The 24,782-nt window shown below is 41.5% G+C and overlaps 1 protein-coding gene across 3 annotated transcripts in view; it reads left to right on the top strand.

The window, feature by feature from the left end:
• Positions 1-5,659: 5,659 nt before the first annotated feature.
• The window catches only part of CCDC190 (coiled-coil domain containing 190), a 31,421-nt gene continuing 12,298 nt past the window's right edge, over positions 5,660-24,782 (top strand). Inside the window, exons 1-3 of one of the 3 annotated variants that reach the window (XM_073592852.1) lie at positions 5,727-5,777; positions 6,020-6,052; positions 16,006-16,207. In XM_073592852.1, the coding sequence (XP_073448953.1) occupies positions 16,018-16,207 (190 nt within the window). In that variant the 5' untranslated portion in view covers positions 5,727-5,777; positions 6,020-6,052; positions 16,006-16,017. The other 2 variants (XM_073592851.1, XM_073592850.1) reach the window with 2 other exon arrangements.

Raw genomic sequence — 24,782 nt, 5'->3', positions numbered from 1 at the left:
GTTAGAGAAAGTGGTTAAACACTGGAGGGGAGGGAATTTTATATGGCATCTTAGTCGGAGGGAATCCTTCTGGAAAAGTTTCAGCTCCAGAAGGGTTAAACATTGAATTTGATTTGAACTGCTTTATATCCGATAAATAAAGATTTTATGTGTGTGTTTTATAGGTTTTATATGCTAATGGCTTAATTTTAAATCCCTTTTGTATATGTCGTATTGTATTTGCGAAGTTATAATTATAATGTGATGGCCATGGGTATATAACATCCTTAATATTGATTTAATAATGTTTAATAGAAGTAGGACCTTTTTGGAAAGTTTGAGGTTTTTTTTTGCCACCCCCCTTTTTTGAAGACCAGCTCTTGTATAGCCTGGTCAATCACCGTGGGGAACAAGCAAGAGGTGGAGCCGGCCGGGGGGCTACCAATAGAAATTGAGCCAGTTGTGAGAAAGACCATGGAGCGGGGGGTTGACAGCAGCTCAATTTCTATTGGCAGTCACCTGGCTGGCTCCGCCTCTTGTCTGTTCCCCTCGACAAGTGACCTGTGTTAGACAAGAGCTGGTCTACTATAATGGCGGCGGAGACTCCGCTGCTGGGACACCTGATGTAAGGGGGGGCTCCACTGGGGATACCTGATGTAAGGGGGCTCCACTGGGGGACACCTGATGTAACGGGGATGCCACTGGGGGGACACCAGATGTAAGGGGGATACACTGGGGGACATCAGATGTAAGGGGGACACCTGATGTAAGGGGGACACCGCTTGGGGACACTTGATGTAAGTGGGACACCGCTGGGGGACACCAGGACATCTGATGTAAGGAGGGGCTCTACTGGGGGACACCTGATGTAAGGGAGACACCACTGGGGGAACCTGATGTAAGCGGGACACTGCTAGGGGACCCCTCATGTAAGGAGGGGCTCCACTGGGGGACACCTGATGTGAGGGGGGCACTGCTGGGGTACACCTAATGTAAGGAGGACACCGCTGGGGGACACCTGATGTAAGGAGGGGCAACACTGGGGACACCTGATGTAAAGGGACTTCGCTGGAGGACACCTGATGTAAGGGTTACACCCCTGGGGGACACCTGATGTAAGGGGGACACTGCTGGGGGACACCGGATGTAAGGGGGACACTGCTGGGGGACACCTTATGTAAGAAGGGGCTCCACTGGGGACACCTGATGTAAGGAGGAGCTCCACTGGGAACACCTGATGTAAGGAGGGGCTCCACTGGGGACACCTGATGTAAGGAGGGACACCGCTGGGGTCCGCATTGCCGAGCATGTGAACAATATTAAAAAGGGTTTACGAACGCATAGTGAGTCAAAATATTTTAGGCTCATTCACAATAGGGACCCTAGGTGTTTAAAATTTTGGAGGTTAGAGAAAGTGGTTAAACACTGGAGGGGAGGGAATTTTATATGGCATCTTAGTCGGGTTTTTTTTTGCCACCCCCCTTTTTTGATTTTTGTTGGGCGGGATAAGTGTTCCAATAGGTATTAGCGATCAAAGGTTTGAGCAGGAACATAATGTTTTCTGCGATCTCCATGGAAATGAGCAACTTATTTAGATTCATGGGTAACGTGGTAGCCCCGCCATTGCTGACGATGTCCCGTAGGACGTAACGCGTACGGGGGGAGGAGCTACCTTGTGGACATCACCCACTGCCATCGTACTATCCATGCTACTATTACTGGATGTCCACGCTGGATGTCATTGATTTTTATGGTAACCTGTTACTGCTGTATTTAGCCTTTAATCACGGCTTGAGAATAAATGACTTTTTTCTGACAGAGAGCGCTTAGATCATGTTCTTTTTTTTTCTCACACTGTCTGTGGTTGACAGGTCTATTGGAGTGCTGGTTTTCTTGATCCTGTGGTGGATACAAGCCCGTTTGACCTTCTGTTAGTTCAGAGGTCCATCTGCTCTGGTAAGCGCTCAATTTTTATCAGCTGGTGGAGGTTGTGCCACACAGAAATTTGCAGTGGATTGAAATTCATCACAAGGTTTCTTCATCTCTTATTCTAGGATTTTTAGTTCCTTTATGAATACTATGTTTACAGACTTATCATTTTATTAATGTGCTTATTTTATTTTGTATATTTCATGAGGTGATGTGATTAGCCTAAAGTGTACAGCTTGCAATGTTTCTGTTTTATATCTGTCTGCGATGATTGTTTTATATAGTAACCAATGACCAATAGTCCGGTCATCTTGTTAAGGGGTTGGTTGCTGGGAGGTCTCTACATTCATGACCATGTCCCAGGTACAGTTTGTGATAAATATTCATATCTCTGCATCTCCACTGTTTACAGACTGCTAACATCCATATTATGGTCCAGCGTGACCTTTGCTTCAAAACAAATATAAACATGGCAGGTTTCCAATGTCTAGTTTACCTAGGAGAAATAAGGGGTACCAGTGGTTTCCCATATGATCTGACATAGGGGTGTTTGGACTTGACACGTTACAAATTATTTGAGGAAACTAAATATGTCCATATTATGGCTGTGCTATTAATATTTTGGAAGATATAAAACATGCTGAAGTTTCAGAACTATACTAAACTGTCTAAGAGAACAGAACGATAATTCTGTTCATTTGTGGTGCCACATCCAGTATTAGAAACAAAAGAGAATCCCCTACGGTGGACTTTAAAGGCACGCTGAATTAAAATTGAAAAATATAAGGAGCATTACAGTAAGAAAATGTATTTATTGATAGTTAAACATAATAGCTAAAATATGAATATAGAATGTATTGTCAGTCTATAACATTGTCACCATATTCTGAAAAGACAAATATATTTGTCTTTTCAGAATATGGTGGCAATGTTATGAACTGACAATATATTCTATATTCATATGCATATTTTAACTATTGTGTTTATCAATAAATACATTTTCTTACTGTAATACTCTTAATATTTTTCAATTTTAATTCAGCGTGCCTTTAAAGTCCACCATAGGGGATTCTCTTTTGATACTAAACTGTCTGCACTCTATGTGGATCAAGGTATTTACGACAGGTATATGTTGGTTCTCTGGATTGAGAGGGTGACAGTTTTATTAGGGGTTCCAGCCTTAAATTGTGGATTGGGTAATGGAAAAGTCTATGTTTTTGATCACTGGACTGATAAAGTCCTGGCCTCAGTCACCAGTTTGTGTATTGGATAACTGAAAGAAAAAAAAAGGTGGAGGCAAGGTCACGGTGGTGTGCCCTTCACTGGACAACATGGCTCAGATGAGCTGCACAATGACAAAATGGCTACTAACCACACAGCTATGCGTTAGCCCAGTACACATGACCATTACAGTCCCATGGACAGAATCTCCCACCTGAGCTGTGGATCTCTGCAGCTCCTCTAGAGTTACCATGGGCCTCTTGGCTGCTTTTCTGATTAATGTTCTCCTTGCCAAGGCCTGTCAGTTTAGGTGGACGGCCATGTCTTGGTAGGTTTGCAGTTGTGCCATACTCTTTCCATTTTCGGATGATGGATTGAACAGTGCTCTGTGAGATGTTCAAAGATTGGGATATTTTTTTATAACCTAACCCTGCATTAAACTTCTCCACAACTTTATCCCTGACCTGTCTGGTGTGTTCCTTGGCCTTCATGATGCTGTTTGTTCACTAAGGTTCTCTAACAAACCTCTGAGGGCTTCACAGAACAGCTTTATTTATACTGTGATTAAATTACACACAGGTGGATTCTATTTACTAATTAGGTGACTTCTGAAGGCAATCAGTTCCAATACAAATGCACGCCACACTTTTCAGATATTTATTTGTAAAAAAAAATTGAAAACCATTTATCATTTTCCTTCTACTTCACAATAAATAAAAAAAAAATACCCCCCCCGTGTAAATCCATCGTCAATCATGACCTAACTACCGAAGAAGAAAAAACACACAAAAATACTCTGCTGTCAACTAAGGCTGGTGGCACCGACTCAGCATGCACCAGTCAGTGGTGTCACAAGGGGGCGGTGCCACCAGGTGACATTGCCAGCTGGTTCTGCCCCTTACCTATATAAGAACTGTCAAACAGCAAGCCAGGCATTTGACGGTTTGCTTTAGTTGATAGCGGAACGTTTTTTTTTCTTTTTTGGGTCCACCGGTGCGTTGGCATCTTGATTGACGATTTACAGCGGGGGACATTTTTAAAATTTTTTAATAAAGGAATTGTCAAAAACTGTCTTTGTGTTTTTATTACTCTTTGACACTTTTTTGGTAAATGGGTAGGGGTACTATGTCACATGGGGGGGCGGGATCTGCGGGCCCCCTTATTAAAAGAGGCTTCCAGATTCCAATAAGGCCCCTGCCCACAGACCCCCACAACCACAGCCCAGGGTTTTGGGGATGAGACCCTTGTCCCCATCAACATGGGGACAAGGTGCTTTGGGGTGGAGGGGCAGAGTCCCTCCCTGCCCCAGAGCACCCACCCTCCTATGTTGAGGGCATGTGGCCTGGTATGGTTCAGGAGGGGGACGCTCGCTCGTTCCCCCCCCTTTCCTGGCCTGCCAGGCTACATGCTTGGATAAGGGTCTGGTATGGATTTTGGGGGGAACCCCACACTGTTTTTTTCTTTAATTTTGGCATGGGGGTTCCCCTTAAAATCATCATTTTTTTTTGCCTTTTTTATTGCTGGAAATGTTTTATTTTTTATTGAGCTGTCAGCGGGAAAGCCCATTGACAGCTGATGACTCATCGGTTGTTAAGGAAGCTGCTTAACAGCCAGCTATTCATTGTGCCCTGACTGGGCAAAGCTTTGCCCAATCAGGGCTTAGCATGCACTGTGCAGCGCGCAGTGCATTGCAGGGCATTTTGCGGAGTGAACACCCGCCGAACGCCCTACAAATTCGGGTTTTCCCTGAGCGGGTAATGTTTGGGCCGAACTTTTGCTCGGCCCAAACCGTTCTCCCAACTCTAATCCCCAAGTCTAGCTACACATTGACTTCCATAGCTAGTAGTAGTTAGGCACATTCAACTGGACTTTTTCTGTTTTGCTGAAGATGTTTTGAAGCGTATCCGAACCAATTCTTTAGTTCATGAATTGAAAAAATGGCTTGGATAAGCTAAGAAATGTCTTCAACATTACAGAACATGTCCAGTTGAATGTCACTACTAAAGCTATACAATGACCTTGGTGAATCAAAACCTTCACATACTGACATACTGACTGCCATCTTGGCATTCTAGCTGTATAAATGTAGAAGCAAGTCGTGTCACTGCATAGTATAATTGTTTCAATGTTCTAGTTCAAAGACTAGATAAAAGTGGTGCACAATACCACCCATGTGCAAGAGCTTCAAGCTCCAGTTCTGAACACTACACATGCACCATTTTGTCTACTGTAGAATATTGTTTGATTCCTTTTTAAACAAGTTACACCAGATTTAACAGCACAAATTGAATGCGAGTGCTATTAATATTTTTCTTGGAATCAAATCTGCCAAGCCTTTGTATTATTACTTTAACATTTGCCATGAACTGGTTATGCTTAGTTGGTGATTGGGACAGATGAGGCAGAAATAATGTTGTTAGTCTCTATTGGCTTCTACTTTATAACCTTGTTCTACCTGTACTGATAACAATGCATTGTGAAATCCACACTGTCTACAAAGTTATTTGCACATCTTTGTTTCCAGTGGGGTAACTATGGAATCCAACCTCCAATCAGCGATACCATACCTTGTAGAAGCAACCTCTCACATAAATACAAGGGACGTAAAGAAGCCTTATTGTCTTGGTTGTTATTAGCATCGTCACGCAGTAAGTTGGTAATGCTTTAATCACAACTAAAAGCCACTGCTTTTCACCTTCTACATACACTGTTTTTTAGGACTTGTTTCATCTATGCTGCTGTTCAACTTTAGGAATTATATCATGGCATCTATAGAAATGCTGATTAGTTCAGACTGAGTGAACCCCGGAAAATGCAGCTCACCATGCTTTAACAAATTATACATGAAACACTAAAATTTGCTTGTATTTTTGTTTCATTTCCTTTAAAGAAGGACTTTTTTTCCTCAAGCACCTGGTATTTGGTAAGAACAATTTTATATTTTAATTGTATGTAATTTGTCATTTAGGTTATATTTACCCAAGACTTTCACAGTCATTCAATTTAAAAATCGATCAAAAATTAAATATACCAGTTTAACTTTAAGTTTAGTAAAAATAAATCTGGCTGCTATGGTTTACTGTATTTGGACCAGTACTGCCCTTTGTAGTTTGCACAGCCCACATAAACGATCCAGGTAGTGATTATCGAAATATACCTGCATACATCTGCCAACTGGTTTTTCCTTTTCTTAATTTTTCAATGTTTGTGTAATCTTTCCTTTGATTTGGTAATGCCATATTATCTTAAGGTTCTTGTGTAATTTGTAAAGTCTATGAAATCGCTAATTTCCTTCAATTTTTTTCATAAATATTGCTAAGTAATTAAATAAATTAGAAATATTTTTAAACACCTAAAACAATCTGTATATAATTTAATAGCAATATTTTCTTGGTAAATGAAATAATAAAATTGTCATATACAATAGAACTCTATAATTTTGCTCCTCAATCCAATGTTTTTCAGGTCAGTTTTTGCATTTTGAAGTCCTATCATCTGTCCTTTGTAGCCTCTGGGCACATTTTTGACAAATAGAAAAAAATGTAATTTCTCACTCTTCTGCTGCAATTTTTGTCTTTCTCTGTTCTTGCCTATAGAATGTGCTTAGAACAGAGATAGCACACAACAAACTCCTGCATATGATTTGTATGTGTACAACACACAAATCCACCAATTAGGAACAAATGTGTGGCTACTTAGCAGATATAGTGTGCATTAGGATATTTAAAGGGAAGACATACAGTAAGTTGTTTAACTCCCTTTATGTGATTAGTGACAGAAGTGCTGGGGTGTGTCCTCATTGCTAGGCTGGACACAGAGTCTATTCGTTCTTGTGTGTGTTTAGCCCAGGATTTGACTTAGGAAGCATTTGCTGAGAGTGATGCCCCATACACACGATCAGAAATTCTGCTAAGCTTTTGGTCAGAAATTCCGACCGTGTGTATGCTCCATCGGACTTTTGCTGGCAGAATTCCAGCCAGCAAAAGATTGAGAGCAGGTTCTCTATTTTTCGGTCGGAAAAAGCTCCTACCTGAAAATGCGTTAGTCTGTATGCAATTCGAACGCGCAAAAAATCATGCATGCTCGGAAAAAATTTGACGCATTGAACTTCCTTTTCTCGGTTCATCGTAGTGTTGTACGTCACCGTTTTCTTGGTGGTCGAAAGTCCAGAGAACTTTTGTGTGACCGTGTGTATACAAGGCAAGCTTGAGCTGAATTCTGTCGGAAAAACCATCCAAGTTTTTTCTGACTGAATTTTTGCTCGTGTGTATGGGGCATTAGTGGGGGTACGGAAGTAATTTTGAAGCTGCTAGGGGACCTTTAGTGACGTAGGTAAGCTACATATATAGGCATTCACATTTGGGAAAAAAAGAATTCATACGTAACAGTGTTTCAGGAAGCTTGTGTGTGTGTGTGTGTGTGTGTGTGGGGGGGGGGGGTCAGCTTTATATCAGCTTTAAATCCTGATGCTAAACTAATCATATGGGCAACAGGGGATCATGAACCTCTGCTGAGTGGGAGTGTTGCTATCTAGTGTCCTATGTCCTAGGTAGGACAAGGGGGACATTGGAGGTGAAATACTAAAAACTCACACAACTTCTTGGGCTAGGTTGGGTGGGTCACATCATGCAGAAGCATCATGCAGGATGTCTTTTGGTGGACATAGCCCTGAAAATAAGATATTTGAGCCTGATGACTGTAGCAGAATCTTATTATAGGTCTGCATGGCCTGGCTTATTAAACTGATAAATGCCCCCCTAAGGTGGATGTGCCACTTCTATGCCCCAATGCAGTTTCTGCTTGTAACCTTGATATAGCAATGAGAGGGATAAATGATAGCACACTGATGATAAATACAACTTCAACATCTTTATTGGGTAATTAAAAACATCTTTAAAAAAAACAACAACACAGCCCCACAAGGAAAGTGGTTTAGTTGTTGTCTAGGATGTTTTGATTTATCCAGTAAAGAGAATTAGATGTTTTATTCATCATTGGTGTGCTGTCATCCTTCACTATCATCGCTATACCAAGATGGGTGTACCCTCTAGATCTAGGTGGGGATGAGGTTTAGATTTGCTTATGGTTTCAAAAGTCACAGTCCAGGAAAATTTATGTGTAGATGCACTCAGGAGAATTTTTGCAAACCAAAATTCACTGCAGGGCCTCTGAACTATGGTCAGTAGGCTTACAAGGGCCTTTTGGTTAACCCAGCTCCTTATTATAAAAAGAGGGGCACATATTAGACATAGGGGTTTATTTACTAAAGGCAAATCCACTTTGCAATACAAGTGCACTGCAAGTGCACTTGGAAGTGCAGTCGCTGTAGATCTGAGGGGGACGAGCAAGGAAAATTCAAAAAACAAAATTTTTGCTTGTACATGATTGGATGATAAAATCAGCAGAGCTTCCCCTGATTTCAGATCTTCTCCTTGGATTTACAGCGACTGCACTTCCAAGTGCACTTGTAGTGCAGAGTGGGTTTGCCTTTAAATAAACCCCATAGTGTCAGTGAATTGGAAGCTGTTTTGGTAAAAGCTGGCTAACTCTACCAGCGATAGATTGGGGTCAGTTAGAAAACAATACTTTAATTCTGACTGCTAGCTCTTTGGGCAATCAACCCCACTTGCTGCCTTTTTTTTTCTTATTATTATGGTCTTTTTTGTCTTTCATTTTATTTTATGGTTGACCCTTAGCTGTCCATAGCAATTTTTTACCCTTTGCTGCAAGACCTCCATCTAAAAAATTAGCTTTTGTTTCAGAAGTAGGTGGGGATTTTCATTCATTTTGGAGGTATATTGTGTTTTTTTTTTATGTTGATAAGGTTTTTAGGTTAAACTGTTTTTTTTTTTTTTGTTTGTTTCTTACTGCAAAGCTTCCCCTAAATAAGTGGGCCATGCCCATATAAATATAGCTTAGGTGCTCTGTTAATGGCCATTTTTTTAATGCTTTCAGGAAACTCTTTGCCTATACTCATTTTCTTTAGTACATCCCAGTCAATTCTCCCTCATTAGGATGTGCTGCTGCTGGCATATTTTACACTGCTCTATACTCTAGGGGGTCTTAATTCTTAATGAGAGCTTGATATAAAAAAAAAAAAAAAAGCCAACTGTAGGACTATATTGTATCAGTGAGAACATGAACAGCAACAGCGAACTACTGACCAATATCTATCTGCCAGTCAGCAGGACACTCATTCACCCACTTACAGCCTGCCTCCTAGCACCTTAGTGCACATATACTTGCTTGCCTTCTTCCGCCCCCAGACCGGCTCTTCTCAGCCTGGCCAGTTGTCAGTCTACCATTAGAACACCGGTGTACAGCTACAGCTCTGCTTTGTCTGTGTGGACTTTCAGACTGCATTATCTACATTTATCTACATGCATTATTGACCAATTTTACTACAGCGGACGCTGCTATCCATCCACACCAATCCACTCCATATCACTACTGGCAACTTTTAGTTATGGGGCCAAAGACTGACCGACCCTAGTTATGTACAACCAGTTGTGGATTAATCTCTCCATGTAAAGCCCCTACTTCCAGTGTTAATCATCATCGGGTCAGGTGATTGTTGCTATATGCGTGGAATGTGTGTCTGCAGCTGCTTTCTGTTTGGCATGGCAACATTGTCATTTTATCTTGTGTAATGAGGTGTACTTACATTTTTTTACATTGAACCATTTTTGTATCTCCAATAAAGGTGTTTGAACTCACCAGTTGATCCTCCTTGATGATTTCTTTGGAGACTTGTAGTCCTCTTTCATATACGGTCAGCAGGTGCATTACTGTTTGATGAAAAGACATGAGGTCACAAGCCATGCAAGCATGCAAGCTATGCCAATTATAAAGAAAAAATTCACTCCCACAGCCAAATATGATCTGCCAGGGTACACTGCCACTGAGGCTGATGGTGAAAATTATACTGTTCCATAACAAGGCATCCCCCCAAGGATGTTCATTTAAAGGATTTGTGTATTTTCAATGTTACCCTCAAAACTGTATGGAAATACCTCTTCCCACTGTACATTTTTTTTTGCATTGGTATATGCCCCCCATGGCAGTGCCCAACTTCTCATGCCTTTTTTTTGACAGTTAATTAGAAAACCACAGTGTAGCGCCAATAAATAAAACATATAAACTTATTGTGCAATTATAAGAAAACATATAAACTTTTTGTGCAGTAATAAAAAAAAGCAAAAAGTAAAAAAAGTGAGGGATTTCCATTCTTACACAGGCATATAAGCTGCTGTAATGGTAGTCATTTGCTCTAGTGAGTTTTGAATTCACTTGATGTTGGTGGCTGGACATCTGAGCACTTTAAGAAGTATCTTCACGTGTATTGGCGTTGCTGTGCCAAGTGTATTCTTCACCAATTATAAACACGGTGGGACTTATTCTTTGTCACTTGTGGACTTTTTGCTGTTTTTTAAAGCACAATAAGTTTATATGTTTTGTACAGTGGTGCTGCACTATTGTTTTCTATTTATTGTTTAAGGTTGGATATATTACCTTTTTGTGTTAGCAGCCTCACCTATATTTCTCTATAACACAGCACAGATTTTTTCACTTATACTTTTTTGGCAGTACTGTGTCCTAAAGATGGCCTAAATTTACCAAGATTTACCCCCTCCAATATACTTTTAATGGGAGTTGCCGAACCCCTAAGCAAACTGAACCCAAGCCTAAGCGGATGTGCCTATCACTAGCCCTGCCCCCTTGTTTGTCAAAACTAGCTAGTATGTGGCTTCTTTTTGTGATAATACATCTGTTGCCTTTGAACATCACTACATTTCCTTGCTTGGTTATTTTTCTGCCACCCCCCAAAATATTAAGCACCAGCCAGCACTGTCTACAATAGAGTGCAAATAGCATCACCATCCATTTTTGGACCTAATTGCAACTCACAGATTTTCTGACTGAGCTTGCAGGTGGCCCAGCTTCTTCCTTTTCAGAGGATAAATCATTGAATTGTATGAGTATATGATACAGACGCCTGAAACATAATTCCATGCTTCCTCAGAATAGCTTGTGTTGTATACAATATACCTTGTGTAGTCATCAGTGAATGTGATAAAAATACTTTTTCTTTCCTGGAGTCTGAGCTTTAATAGAACTGATAGAATTTGGTCCAGGGGCTGTTGGGCTCTGCTGTTGCTACATTTGGGGAAATATTTCTTAGTCATTTTGCTTTTACACTACTTGTACACTTCAGCATTTGACTACATGTGTAATTTTTTATGCCACTGGCATGCTGAGCTTTTTGGTCCTCTTTAAAAGTGTGAACCAAATCACGTTAGCTGATACAGTTCATCTGTGATTATTCCTTTTCTTAAATAACATGCCTGGAGGTTGCCCTGGACCTGCCTATGAAATGGTTCATCTGTAGTATTGAAGTCATAGTATTGAAGTCATAGTCATTTGAAGTATACTATCTACTGGAGTAAAACTGACATTAACCAAGAAATTAAAATGCATTTAAAATGCAGTTTTAATTGCTGGTAAATGACAGCTCCCAGCTGCTTTGTTCTGCTTGTAAAAAAAAGCAGCCGGGAATTACCTTCATCATTACCAGACCCTTATCCTACATGAGGATTTAGTATATATGTTAATGGGGGACCTCACACTAAAAACACTGTGAGGTTCCCTTTAAAAAATACATACCAAACCCTTTTACTTGATGAGAGTTTGGTATGGATGCCAAGGGGGACCCCATGCAAAAAAAAAAAGGCATTTGGTCACTCTAAATTCACCATGACATTTTTGACCTAAACCGGTCATGTTTATATTTGATTAATGATGTCACCTGGAAGACAGCCGTCATTTGCAGGTTAGTAAGCAACAAATCAGTTGTATTGATTGTTTGTTTTTTGTTTTTTTCATTCATGGTGATTGACAAGGACCTTCATTTCTGAGCAATGTGATTGATTATGGATTTACATTGTGGGATTTTTATTAACTAGTTGAGGATACTGGGCATAGTACACATGTCCAAAAAAATGTAATCAAAGTACACAGGTTGTGTCTGCCCTGTTCTTTCCTGCTGCTGCTCACACCTCCCACCTCCTGGCAATTCTCCGCTCCTTAAGTCAAAGCCATGAGTTGAGGTTTAATCAGGTGTGGCGCTACTAAATTACACAAATATTATGCTTACTGTGACTCTATGCAATCCCAAATTACACACTTATTCCTACTAAACAAATAAATAAAGGGGTAATCAGATGTGTGGGCAGCAATGTAATAAGGAGTGCCAGTGCGCAGAGTTTACATTTTAGTATGTGTGTGTCTTCTTTTTGTGATAATTTTTGTGTGGCTGCACTTGCAGCCACTGTTTTTTTGAATGCCGTTCAGATGCAAAATAGAGAGATACAAAGTAACATTGTTACTTTTGTATCTAGTTAGTTTCATTATTATGCAGACCTGAGGGATAAGCTTCAATCTAAAGATGAAGCCAGATGAAGCAACCTTAAAATGTTACTAAACACACATCAGTGTGTAAATGCAGTAAAACATGCTAATTATACTCAATGTGGAACCTATGGGGTTCATCCTCTGCATTGTATAAAAAGGCTGTTTGATCCTGTCTTCTCTGATCCTCCTCTTCTTCCACAGTCCCAAATCCATTTGCTGGTAGAACAGAACTTTGGGGGCAAGCTGCACATGCTCAGTTTGGTGTGTATTACTAGAGAATTTTTTTTCTTGGGAGGGTGATCAGCACAGGGCCAATCAGCACTGTCCGGACAGAAAGTCAGGGGTCCTGCAGCCTCATAGGACAGTCAGAGCAGAATGAAAACTCCTCCCACAAAATTAAACAAGTGCTCAGCCAGACACTTGACAGAAGTGTCTGTTCTACCTTCTGCTGAGAAAGGGTATTTAGCAGTTTTTATTTACTATTTCCATGTTCTGTGGGAGACCAGATATAGTGAATACTAGGTCCTGGGTTTAGTAACACTTTAAAAAGAAAATACAATTTTTGTTTTTTTAAATAACATTTTTCTCTAGTTATACTCTTTTTAACCCTTAGTTTACCCTAAGGCCTTAATTGACTCTTTCTTCTCCTTTCATCTATTTTTCTCCTGCTGACTTTTTTCATTTACTCTATTTTATTGACCATTAATTTTTATTGTTTCGTTTTTATGTTTTGTTTTATTAATTTTTTGTGCCATATTAACCACTTCAATACCAGGCACTTATACACCTTCCTGCCCAAGCCAATTTTCACCTTTCATCGCTGTCGCAATTTGAATGACAATTGCGCGGTCATGCTACACTGTACTCAAACAAATTTTTTATCATTTTGTTCCCACAAATAGAGCTTTCTTTTGGTGGTATTTGATCATCTCTGCAATTTGTATTTTTTGCGCAACAAATAAAAAAATACCGGAAATTAAAAAAAAAAAGTTTTTCTTTGTTTCTGTTACATTTTTTTTGTAAATAAGTATGTTTTCTTCTTCAATGACGGGCACTGATATGGCTGCACTGACAGGCACTGATAAGGTGACACTGATGGGCACCGATGAGGTGGCACCAATGAGGTGGCACTGATAGGCAGCACTGATAGGTGGAACTGATGGGCACTGATAGGTGGCACTGATGGGTACTTATGGGTGGCACTGATGGGTACTTATAGGTGGCACGGATGGGAACTGATAGGTGGGCACTGATGGGTGACACTGATGACACTGATGGGTGGCATTGCTGGGCATCACTGAATTTTTTGGTTTTCATAATGCTGCCAGTCCTTGCCCATTTGTGGGCACTGATTGGCATTAATTGGGCATATGTTGGCACATGTGGATGGCGATGGGGGATGTACCTGGCCATCCACATGTTATGTGCTTCCCTGGTGGTCCTGGCAGCTTCCCTGGTGGTCCTGGGTGGGCATCCAAGGGGGGGGAGCTGTGCTGATAAACAATCAGCACAGACCCCCCCTGTCAGGAGAGCTGCCAATCGGCTCTCCTCTACTAGCGTCTGTCAGACGCGAGTGAGGAAAAGCTGATCAACAGCTCTTCCTGTTTACATCGTGATCAGCCGTGATTGGACACGGCTGATTACGTGGTAAAGAGCCTCCGCCGGAGGCTCTTTACCGAGATCGGTGTAGTGGTGTGTCAGACTGACACACCGCACCATCGATCGCCGCGATGTGCGCCCCCACTCGCGCGTGGTGGCTGTTATCCTGCAGGGCGGCATATGACGCCCAGTCAAGATAACTGAACCACCGCCCGGCCGTCATTCTGCTATAGGCCAGGCGGGAAGTGGTTAAACAAATTAGACATTTGCATAAAAAAATAATGGAACGTAAATTCCACATAAATAATCATGGGATACCAAAATTAGTGTGTGCTGTGAATTGCCTCCAGCATTGTTCCTGTTTCTTTTCGCTGGAGGCTGCCATTTTGCTGAAACCCAGAGCCCCTGAGCAGCAGTAAATCTTTAGGCTGTGACATGTAAGCTGAATATTATCTAATAAAGATTCCTTCTGTTAAAAAATCTTTATGCTGTGAGCAGATCGAACAGTGACAAAAAATAGAGAGCAACTGGGCATGTGCAGAGCAGAGTGAGACAGTGTATTCCTGGATTTTAAACAGTATAGACACTTATTTTCAATGTTTTACATTGCTATACCTGCAATAGAGGCCAGCATGAAGTGATTTACCAGAACAAAAATGCCACTTTAAACAAAAAAAACATGTACTATTTTGTTATTGTAATGCGGTATTAAACCCAAAATTTAAATTGTATTAAATTGCAGCTAATTCTTAGATTTGGTGACTGCATTCATATTCCTTTTTTAGGCTGCTTTCCTTTATTTTGGCCTGGTGATCCAGCCAGTAAGTCTGTTATTTTTCAACTTACTTTAACAGATCAAGCTGTCCAGACAAAGTAGCAGTTAGATGGTTGAGACAAACCATTTAATACTGACAATGATCAGCTTTTATTTATGTCCCAAAAGGAAAAGTAACTGTTGCTGAAACAACACTACCCTCTCCCCAAACTGACAATGCTGCTATCCAAAAGTGTCTGCTTTACTACTTCATACAGAATTCACACACTCTGAGGCTCGGTTCATACTACTGTGATGTGATTTTGACTCGATTTGCAGTGTGATTATGTAGTACGACTTGTTGGATTTTGGATGTGGTTTGCATAATCTGTGTGGCTAAAGTGCACTGCAAATCACACAGGACCTGTTCTCAAAGTCGTATTGCAACACAAACTGAAAACGATATTCACATTATTTTTAATATTCAAAGCAAACTCACCCATCTAGTCATGTCTCCATTCTTTAGTTTGTTGAGAAATCACTATGGAATACTCGCCCCCTAGCATTTCCAGCTGCAGCCATCCCGAGTAAAGGCAGATGATTCATGCAGCATTTACTTCCTGGAATCCATCTGCCCTTAGCTCAGGCCTGCAGATAGGAGTAAGTGCTTAGCAAATAAAGCCCCTCCTTCTAAAAAAAAAAAAATACCCATGAAGACTCCTGGGATGTATGACATTACTTTGGCCTAGGCCAGAAACCAGGAAGCAACTGAATAACTGTAAAAACAAAAAAGTTTAAAACAAGTAAATATAATATATCTTCCCAAGGCTAACTAAGGCTAGCAGCATAAAGATTAAAAATAGGCAATGTTGATTGAGAGAGTTTATGAAATGGAAAAGTTACTGGTTGCCATGTACAAAGAAGGTCTTTCTAGCATAATGCAAAGGGTTTGATATCCTGTGTTAAAAGAAGATTTTGGGAGGAGAGGATAAGAAAAGTTGTTTTTCTCTGTTCTAAAATTTTTGGCTGTCTCACATATTTTTATATGATGTAATTGTTCTTATATTGGTACAAAAAGTCCACTGATTCCCTCTTGTGTATATTTCTCTCAGGTACTTGCAGAGATGAATCGTTCCAGGTTACTTGGGAACACTGCAGATAAGCAATGGGAAGCAGAAAGACGTGGAGCTAAAAGAGCAGAGGCCAGACTTAACAATGGGATCCAGGAAATTAAGGAAGCTCAAAATTATCACATAAATAGCATGACTAAAGAACAAAAACGACTGCAAAAGGATCTCATCAGAATCAAGCAAGGTAAGATCTACAGATCATCGCATTTGGAAATGTAAAGTACATATGTGCTGTACAAAAAGCAACAAAGGCCAAAACATTTGTGGTGAGTACTTTTTGCAGTATCCTCCACACTGTTTCTGGAAATGGCTACAACCATGATAGCAAAGCTGATTCCTGGAGCTTTGTGTTACAGCACCTAGAAGGTAAACTGGGGATGGGCCAGGATTAACGACAATGTAGTCTTCTAGGACTAATCTGTCTAACCAAAATGATGATATGAGCAGCAAATGTAAAGCTGCCTTCTGCTCTGTTGGGTAGACATGCCCCAGAATATAGGCATATTTTGGGTATTTTTTAACTACATGTACATGTTCACATATCTGCTGGAACCTGTGCTAAAGTGTTCAGTTGCATTTTGGCCAAAGCTAACACATCAATTCTCAGCTGCTGATCACAGTCATTTTGGCTGGGTTCACACCTCTGACGGATGCAGCTCGCAGCAGGGGCCCGGTGTGTCCCTGTTCTCCATTTCAGGGACGAATCAGGGACAAATTTTTGCCTGGATTTGAACCTGAAACAGAGCCAAAGACGCACAGGACCCCTGTGCAAGCCGCTCTGCAGCCACAAAGGAGATATGTGAACCGGCTCCATAGAGAGCCGGTCACAATCTCCTATCATGTAAATTGGATGAAGGTAAACCCGCATCAAATACACAAAGGTGTGAACCCAGCCTTAATAATGATCACCTGACAAAGGAGTGTTTTATTAAGATGACAAGGGAAAAGTGGGTCCCTACCTGAAATAGTTTAAAGGAAAATACTTGATATCATATGTAAAGGAGTTGGCAGTGGCTGCAGGTGGTGGCAGCTCTGTTTTCTCATTAAAGAAGAGTTGGGTTCTCCTAAAGTATATAAAAGATAGTAGTAAATCTAATAGGAAGAAGAATGTGAATCAGGTATGTCCTGAATACATCTTAGAGCCAAGAATGGGAAAGAGTGAGACATTTGTAAGGAAGTGAAAATGGTAGAGCACTATTTTGCTAGGTTGAGAGGAACCACACAGAAGGGTTGCCAGAGAGGTACAGAATAAGAATAGTAAGAAGAAGAAATCATGTAGCAGAACTAGAGGGACTTGTGTATTTTTTCAACCAGACTAACTATGCAACTATGTAATTCATGATAGATTGTAGAGCCTACACACAATCCACCAAAGTCTGTCGAATTTGTACGTGATGACGTACGACCGGACTAAAACAAGGAAGTTCATAGCCAGTAGCCAATAGCTGCCCTAGCGTGGCTTTTTGTCTGTCGAACTAGCATACAGACAAGCGGACTTTTCGACCGGACTAGATTTCGACGGATTGATTTAAGACATGTTTCAAATCTAAGTCCAGCCAACTATTGAGCAAACAAAGTCCGCTGGACCCCACACACGATCGAATTGTCCGACGAAATCACGTCCGCCGGGCAAAGTCTGCCGTAAAGTCCACTCGTGTGTACGCGGCATAAGAGTCTAGTTAGGGGATGGCTGGACAGGAGGATTCTTTAGCAGTCAAGTCATGAAAATACATAGGCACAAGCTCAGACAATGTACACTACACCCCTAATGATAGCCCATTTCCCAAAAGGAGGTCAACAGTAGTGCTGTTACCTTGAGAAAAAGGCACTCTTAACATTGGAGAACAGTGATGTCACACATCCCAAAATAAAAGCCACTTGAAACCTATTCTGAAATGACAAGTCCCCTCAGGCTAGACAAGATACTTAAGATAAACTGTGTCAGAAGAGTTGTAAAAACACTCTGCAAAGCCCCTAACAACCTGTCAGATATGAGTACTCACTGAGGCCGAGATGCTGAGAGCGGTAACCTCTTGCGACTAAGCTTACTCCACTCCTGGAGATGGTACAGGGGGTGAAGGGCACAAAGAGGCACAAGTCACCAGCAGGCTGGGCAGGTCTTGCGTGAAGGTCACCTGCAAGGAGACAGCTGTGCAGGACTGGAAGATGCTGAAGCTCAAGAAGGAGGATGAACAGCTGATCCAACAACCGGCCGGGGGTCAAACACCGTTGACTAGTAAGAGTCTCTAGAAACAGTCTAGTGCAAAGGACTGTTAGCAGGTCTGTAAGCAGGCTGATGACTGAGTACCGAAGATTGATAGCAAAGTCCGTAAAACAATAATGAAAAACAACTCAGCGCTGACACATAAACAATATATAATAAATGCAAGCAAGCACAAAGGCAAATTCAACAAAAAACCTCAAATAACATATGAATAATAGGAGTGCTGCGCAAATAAATTGTCCGTTCAACAATTGTAGGTAGGAGATGAGATCACCAGTGGATAGTCAAACGCCTAGGGTAAAATTAGAGGTGACTATAATCCCTTCACCATATAAGGATGGCCCCTCACCTGCAATCTTCGACCTGAAACAGGTCACACAGCATATAAACCATACACAGGGTAAGCTGAAACAGGCGATAATGACTTCTCATAAAGTGCTCCCACTCTCATCAGATGGCATAGATGGAATATGTAAATAAAGCATAAACAATATAGTGCTCTCCGCATATACTTTATTGCTAAAATAGGAAAAAAACTATTGCACTCACAAATCCGAGCACTCAGAACCGAGTGCCGGCTGGATGGCGTGTGATCGTGAACAGGCTGACAGCCGCGGGTGACGTCATGCGCTCCTGGCCCCCGTACGCGTTACGTCCTGTGGGCGGGACTTCATCAGCGTGGGCCGGGATACGCAATGACGGCCCGCATTGTTGATAAGTAGTGTCATGGTGACCAATGCCCCAATCACAGCACTGGTACAATTATCCAGAGGACGCGAGCCCGCACGTCACTCCAGCTACACCTACTAAATGATACAATTAAATAAAAGGATTAAGCCGCTCAACCTCTCAAAGGATAAAGGGGCAGTGAAAAACAAATCAAATAATTCTTCACATCCCAGATAAAAGACTCATGTATGGCTATGAAGGGATTAGAGCCTAAGAATATCGCTGGAAAGAGAAACCCCCCACACACTAGAGAGGGAACCAGAGCTGGTTAATCATCCCTTACTTAAAGGGAAAGGTTAAGCAATTTGATTGCTTGAAGTCGCTAAATATCGCATACATAGATAAAAAGAACAACTAATAAAAAATATAACTAATAAAAAATATGACAATCAAACCGCGGGTATCCCCTGGATACGATCACACTTACATAACCCATTAAAAACATAAACACAAACAAATAATGCACAAACTAAATGTAATAAATCAAAAATCATCTATTAGAAATAAAGCAATTTAAATCAAAATCCACGTTCATACCTGCCGGAGATAAGACCTTGGTCTCATAGATCCAGAAGGATTCTCTACGGCTAAGTTGTCGGATATAGTGACCACCTCTCCAGTGGCGAGGAACCTTTTCAATCCCCCAGAATTTGAGACATTTGGGGTCTCTATTGTGGCAGAGGCGAAAATGCCTGGACACACTGTGGGTTTTTACCCCCCGTTTGATGTTACTAATATGTTCGCCAACCCTAACGTGTAAAGCCCTTGAGGTGCGGCCCACATACTGGAGTCCACAATCGCACTCCAGCATGTAGACCACCCCCACCGACGAACAAGTGATAAGACCTTCAATTTGGTATTTTTTATGCGTGCTGTTTGAAACAAACTCTTTGCGCCTTTTAATATTCTTGCTGGCTTTCCTGCAAGTGGCACACTTACCACAAGCGTAAAAGCCAGACAGAAAACCAAACAGCCTATTGGTTCCTGTTTTAGGTGGATCGATAACTCCCGGAGCTAGTCGGTCACGTAAGGAGGGGGCTTTACGATATATAAACCGTGGGCGCTCCGGAAGTACAGACCCCAAGGTGCGACCACCTTAAAGGATAGGCCAGTGTTTAGCTATAATTTGTTCGAGTTTTTTATACTGGATATTATAGTCCAGTATAATACGGTAGCTAGTGGTAGCCTCTTCACTTACGGGGGGTTTTATCCTATCTGCCACGATAGAATTCCTGTCGGTGGAAAGTACTTTAGAGATTTCGGAGTCAACCATGGTCTGTGTGTAACCTTTTTCTTTAAACCTAGTTGCCAAGATTTGAGATTGTGTTAGGAAGTCATCATCAGAGGTGCAATTACGACGTAAGCGGATGAATTGGCCTCGTGGAATGTTACAGAGCCACGATTTATGATGACAACTAGTCAGTGGAATGTACGCATTCCTGTCCGTCGCTTTAAAATGATTCCTCGTTTGGAAACCTCCCTCTCCTTTGAATATTTCCAGGTCTAGAAATGTAATCTGTTGTTTGTCTATGGTCCATGTCAGCTCAATGTTTTTATTATTTTCATTCAACTTATCCATGAAAAAATGCAAACTAGTTAGGTCACCTTCCCACACCATGATTACATCATCGATGTACCTTCTATAGCACAGTAATTCTGGTGGGGGATCATAAAAAATGGTATCTTCCTCCCAGTGGGCCATAAAAAGGTTAGCCACACTGGGAGCGAACCTAGCCCCCATGGCAACTCCTCGTGCCTGCAGGAAGTAGTCACCATTAAACCAAAAATAATTACTCAGTAAACAAAATTCCAAACCTTCCAATAAAAAGGAAATATGGTCTTTTGAGAGCTCAGTGGTGGTCAGAGCCCACCTCACAGAATCCAAGGCCTGTTTGTGATCAATGATTGTATATAAAGACCCGACATCTGCAGTAATCAAAAAGCAAGACGGAGTACATGGGAGAGTGGACAGGATTTGCAAAATCTGTTTAGTATCATGCAAAAAAGCTTTAGTTTGGGTGACAAGTGGCTGGAGGAAGAAATCAAGGTACTGGCCTAGCCTTGAGGTGACGGAATCGATTCCGTTCACGATCGGGCGACCAGGTGGATGCTCAGCATTTTTATGCAATTTAGGCAGAATATATATAATGGGAGTCCGACAGTAAAATGGATCTAAGTAAGCCGCCTCCTTGGAATTCAAAATGCCCTTACTTTTACCTTTTTTTACTAGTGAATGTAAATTATTCTTAAAAGTTAGCATAGGGTCTCCCCTTAAAGGTAAGTATGTGTTCCTGTCATTCAATAATTTCTCCATCTCAGCCTGGTAGTAAGCTTTACTAAGCACCACTAATCCACCCCCTTTGTCCGCTGGCCGAATTACAATATCCTTCCTTTGCTCGAGGGAGGATATACCTCTTTTAATGGCCTGAGAATCCCTGGCCCTCTTGATCTTAAGTTTATCAAGATCTTGACAGACCATGTTTTTAAACACCTCCAAATGTTTATTGTCACCACAGAGAGGATTAAAAATGGATCGATTCCGAAGATTGGAATGTCTAGAGACGGTATCAACCTGGGGGATAGTCCGTTGAACTGGATTGGAAAGAAAATATTTCTTGATATTTAAATTGCGAATATATTTTTGTATGCTGATATATGCTTGAAATTTGTTTAGATTACGAATCGGGGCAAACTTCAAACCGCGATCTAACACTAATGTCTCATCAGTAGTAAGAGGGGTACCACTTAAATTGAAGATGCCAGTGCCTAGTGGGGTCTTGGCCTTTTGGAGTAGTCTTCCCCCCCTACACCCTCTCTGTGTTTTCTTTTTAGGCTGCCTTGGTTGTTTCGCAGGTCTTGGGGACCTCTCCTTTGGTCCTGGGGACTTGCATAACCGGTCGGGTCTCTTACCCACACAGGGGTCTGTGGAGGTCCCCTCCAGGGGGTCCTCTCTTGGCCTAAAAAATGATCTTGATTATATTGCTGGTCTTCCTGGAGGTTTTGTAAGGGGGCAAAATTGTTGGAGGTATACACTGGTTCTCCTCTATATGTGGGATTACCTCTTCCTCGGGGCCTACTTCTTCCCCTAGTGGGCACTGTTTGCCACGTGTAATTATCTGAATATTGGGGACGATAATCATAATTGTTTGCCTGTGGGACTGGGTGAGGATGTAGATTTCTCTTCCCACGGCCCCGTTTGTTAGTTCTGGGAGGGCCCTGGCTTCCTCCTCTAGATGTATCTCGTGCATTTTGAAATTGTTGAGATATAGGTATAGGTGCTTCATGATTAGAATATCCCTGGGGGGGCATAGCTGCTCCTAATTAACCACCGTCCCATCAGGGCCATTCACTGGTGTTAAATCCTGGTATTGCCATTTAAAAATAATTTTCCCTTCGAAATCTTTAACATCACGTAGAAATTTTTTTCTCTTTTTATCGCGTATTTCCTTATCCCATTTCATAAGTTTTGATTTAAGTTCTCCTGACAGTTGAATAAATTCACTAGAGTCTTTAAAACTCTCAATGCGGTCAGTGATTTCCTTGATCTGCTTCTCCAGCTGCTTCTGTTTCCTTTGCTTACGTGAAAGCAGCAGACGGAGAAGATCAAAACTTTTATCTACAAAAAAATTACACCATTCCACATTAGACTCATTGTCGGTTAACCCGTCATTAGGTGGTAAATCCCACCGCAGACGCCTGGGTACAATATTGGCAAACAAATATTGTTCAAAAGTCACTATGTCCCACCAGGTCTTAATCTTTTTCTCAAACAGGTGACCCAGTTTTCTAAATGCAAAAACAAGGTCATCCTGTTGCGGGATAACAGCCTCCCTAGAGAAGACCTCAGTAAGAATAATCTCTCTATTTTCAACATAGGTGAACACATCCATAGTCTGCAGCTAAGTGAACGTGAATTGAATGGTCATAAATAATAATGAAAAACAACTCAGCGCTGACACATAAACAATATATAATAAATGCAAGCAAGCACAAAGGCAAATTCAACAAAAAACCTCAAATAACATATGAATAATAGGAGTGCTGCGCAAATAAATTGTCCGTTCAACAATTGTAGGTAGGAGATGAGATCACCAGTGGATAGTCAAACTCCTAGGGTAAAATCAGAGGTGACTATAATCCCTTCACCATATAAGGATGGCCCCTCACCTGCAATCTTCGACCTGAAACAGGTCACACAGCATATAAACCATACACAGGGTAAGCTGAAACAGGCGATAATGACTTCTCATAAAGTGCTCCCACTCTCATCAGATGGCATAGATGGAATATGTAAATAAAGCATAAACAATATAGTGCTCTCCACATATACTTTATTGCTAAAATAGGAAAAAAACTATTGCACTCACAAATCCGAGCACTCAGAACCGAGTGCCGGCTGGATGGCGTGTGATCGTGAACAGGTTGACAGCCGCGGGTGACGTCATGCGCTCCTGGCCCGTAAAAACAGTCCGTAAAACAGGCAGAGGGTCAAACACAGGTAACTGGAAGCAAAGTCTGTGAGCAAGCCAGGGGTCGAGCACTGAAGACAATAGCAAAGTCCAGGAGCAGGCTGAGGGTCAATCACTGGAGACAGGAAGCAATATCCGTAGACAGGCCGAGGGTCAAACACAGTAAGCAAGTGGAGAAGTCTGGGAGGCAAGCCGAGGGTCAGATGCAGGTAGAGATCAGAGCAGGTCAAGGTCAATCCGGGTCACAACAGGTAATCAACAATCAGGATACAAGCAGGAAACACACGGGGAGCTGAAAGACAAACCAGCAATCTGGTAATGGCAGAGTGGCTTTTACAGGCCAGTGGGAGGCTCATGTTGTGAACGCTATTACGTACGCGCGTTCGCCGTTCCGCTGAATCGCGCATGCGCATTAGCCATTTCACTGACGTGCACACAATCATTAGCCGTTTAGCCGAATTGCGCACACGCATTAGCCGTTTCACTGTATTGTGCCCAGGGATGTACCGGAGTGCTGATCTACCGCGCATGTGCGAAGGAAGGCAGCGATATTGGCGAGACTGGTACTTGCCTCTTTCCTGACACAACCCATTGCAGAGCGATATACAGCAGAAGCCAGAATTTCCCATTAAAGAAGGCTTAGGCAGGCTATTTATTATGCATCTTTTTTTCCCCTATAACCAGGCGGAGAATACAACAGCCATCAGGGAACATTCCTTCATTCATGCTGTTTAGCATAGATGAGGTTATAGAGGGAAATCCTTAAGACTTCAGGGCTGAAGGAGGAAATGTTTGCATGGAAATGCTAAATAATAGTTTGGCAGTACATTATTTTTTGCCATCATTGATTCAACTAATTTAGTCGGAAAGCCCTTAAAATGTTATCCAGTCCCGCTCTTTTTAGTACCTCCCAGGGGTACTAAGCAGGTTTCATTGGAAAATGTACGATTTTTCCCAAAATAAAACCAGATTTACAGTTAGAATTTCATTCAATGAAATTGTTTCATCCTGTTTCTTCAAATTATCTTGTCACTACAGTCAAAAGTAAATGTCAATGTAATCCCATTAACCATAACAAAACAAAATATTTCAAATGAAACTCTAAAGCCCCGTACACACGATATGAAAATCGGAAGTAAAACTTTGTCTGATGAACGATCTGCCGATTTTCTGATCGCTTTCGACAGCCGATTCAGATTTTCTGTACGACAAAAGCTGGATGTGCAGACTATAAAATTTGAATCGTACGTGAACACAACATCCAATTTTTGTATAATTAGTATGGTTTTCGTCTGAAAAAAATCGTAAGAGCAAGACTACGCATGCTCAGAAACTAA

The sequence above is a fragment of the Aquarana catesbeiana genome, linkage group LG07 (assembly GCF_042186555.1).
Source record: "Aquarana catesbeiana isolate 2022-GZ linkage group LG07, ASM4218655v1, whole genome shotgun sequence".
Taxonomy (NCBI): domain Eukaryota; kingdom Metazoa; phylum Chordata; class Amphibia; order Anura; family Ranidae; genus Aquarana; species Aquarana catesbeiana.
Note: the sequence above shows the minus strand (reverse complement) of the source record. Positions and strands in the feature narration are given on the sequence as shown.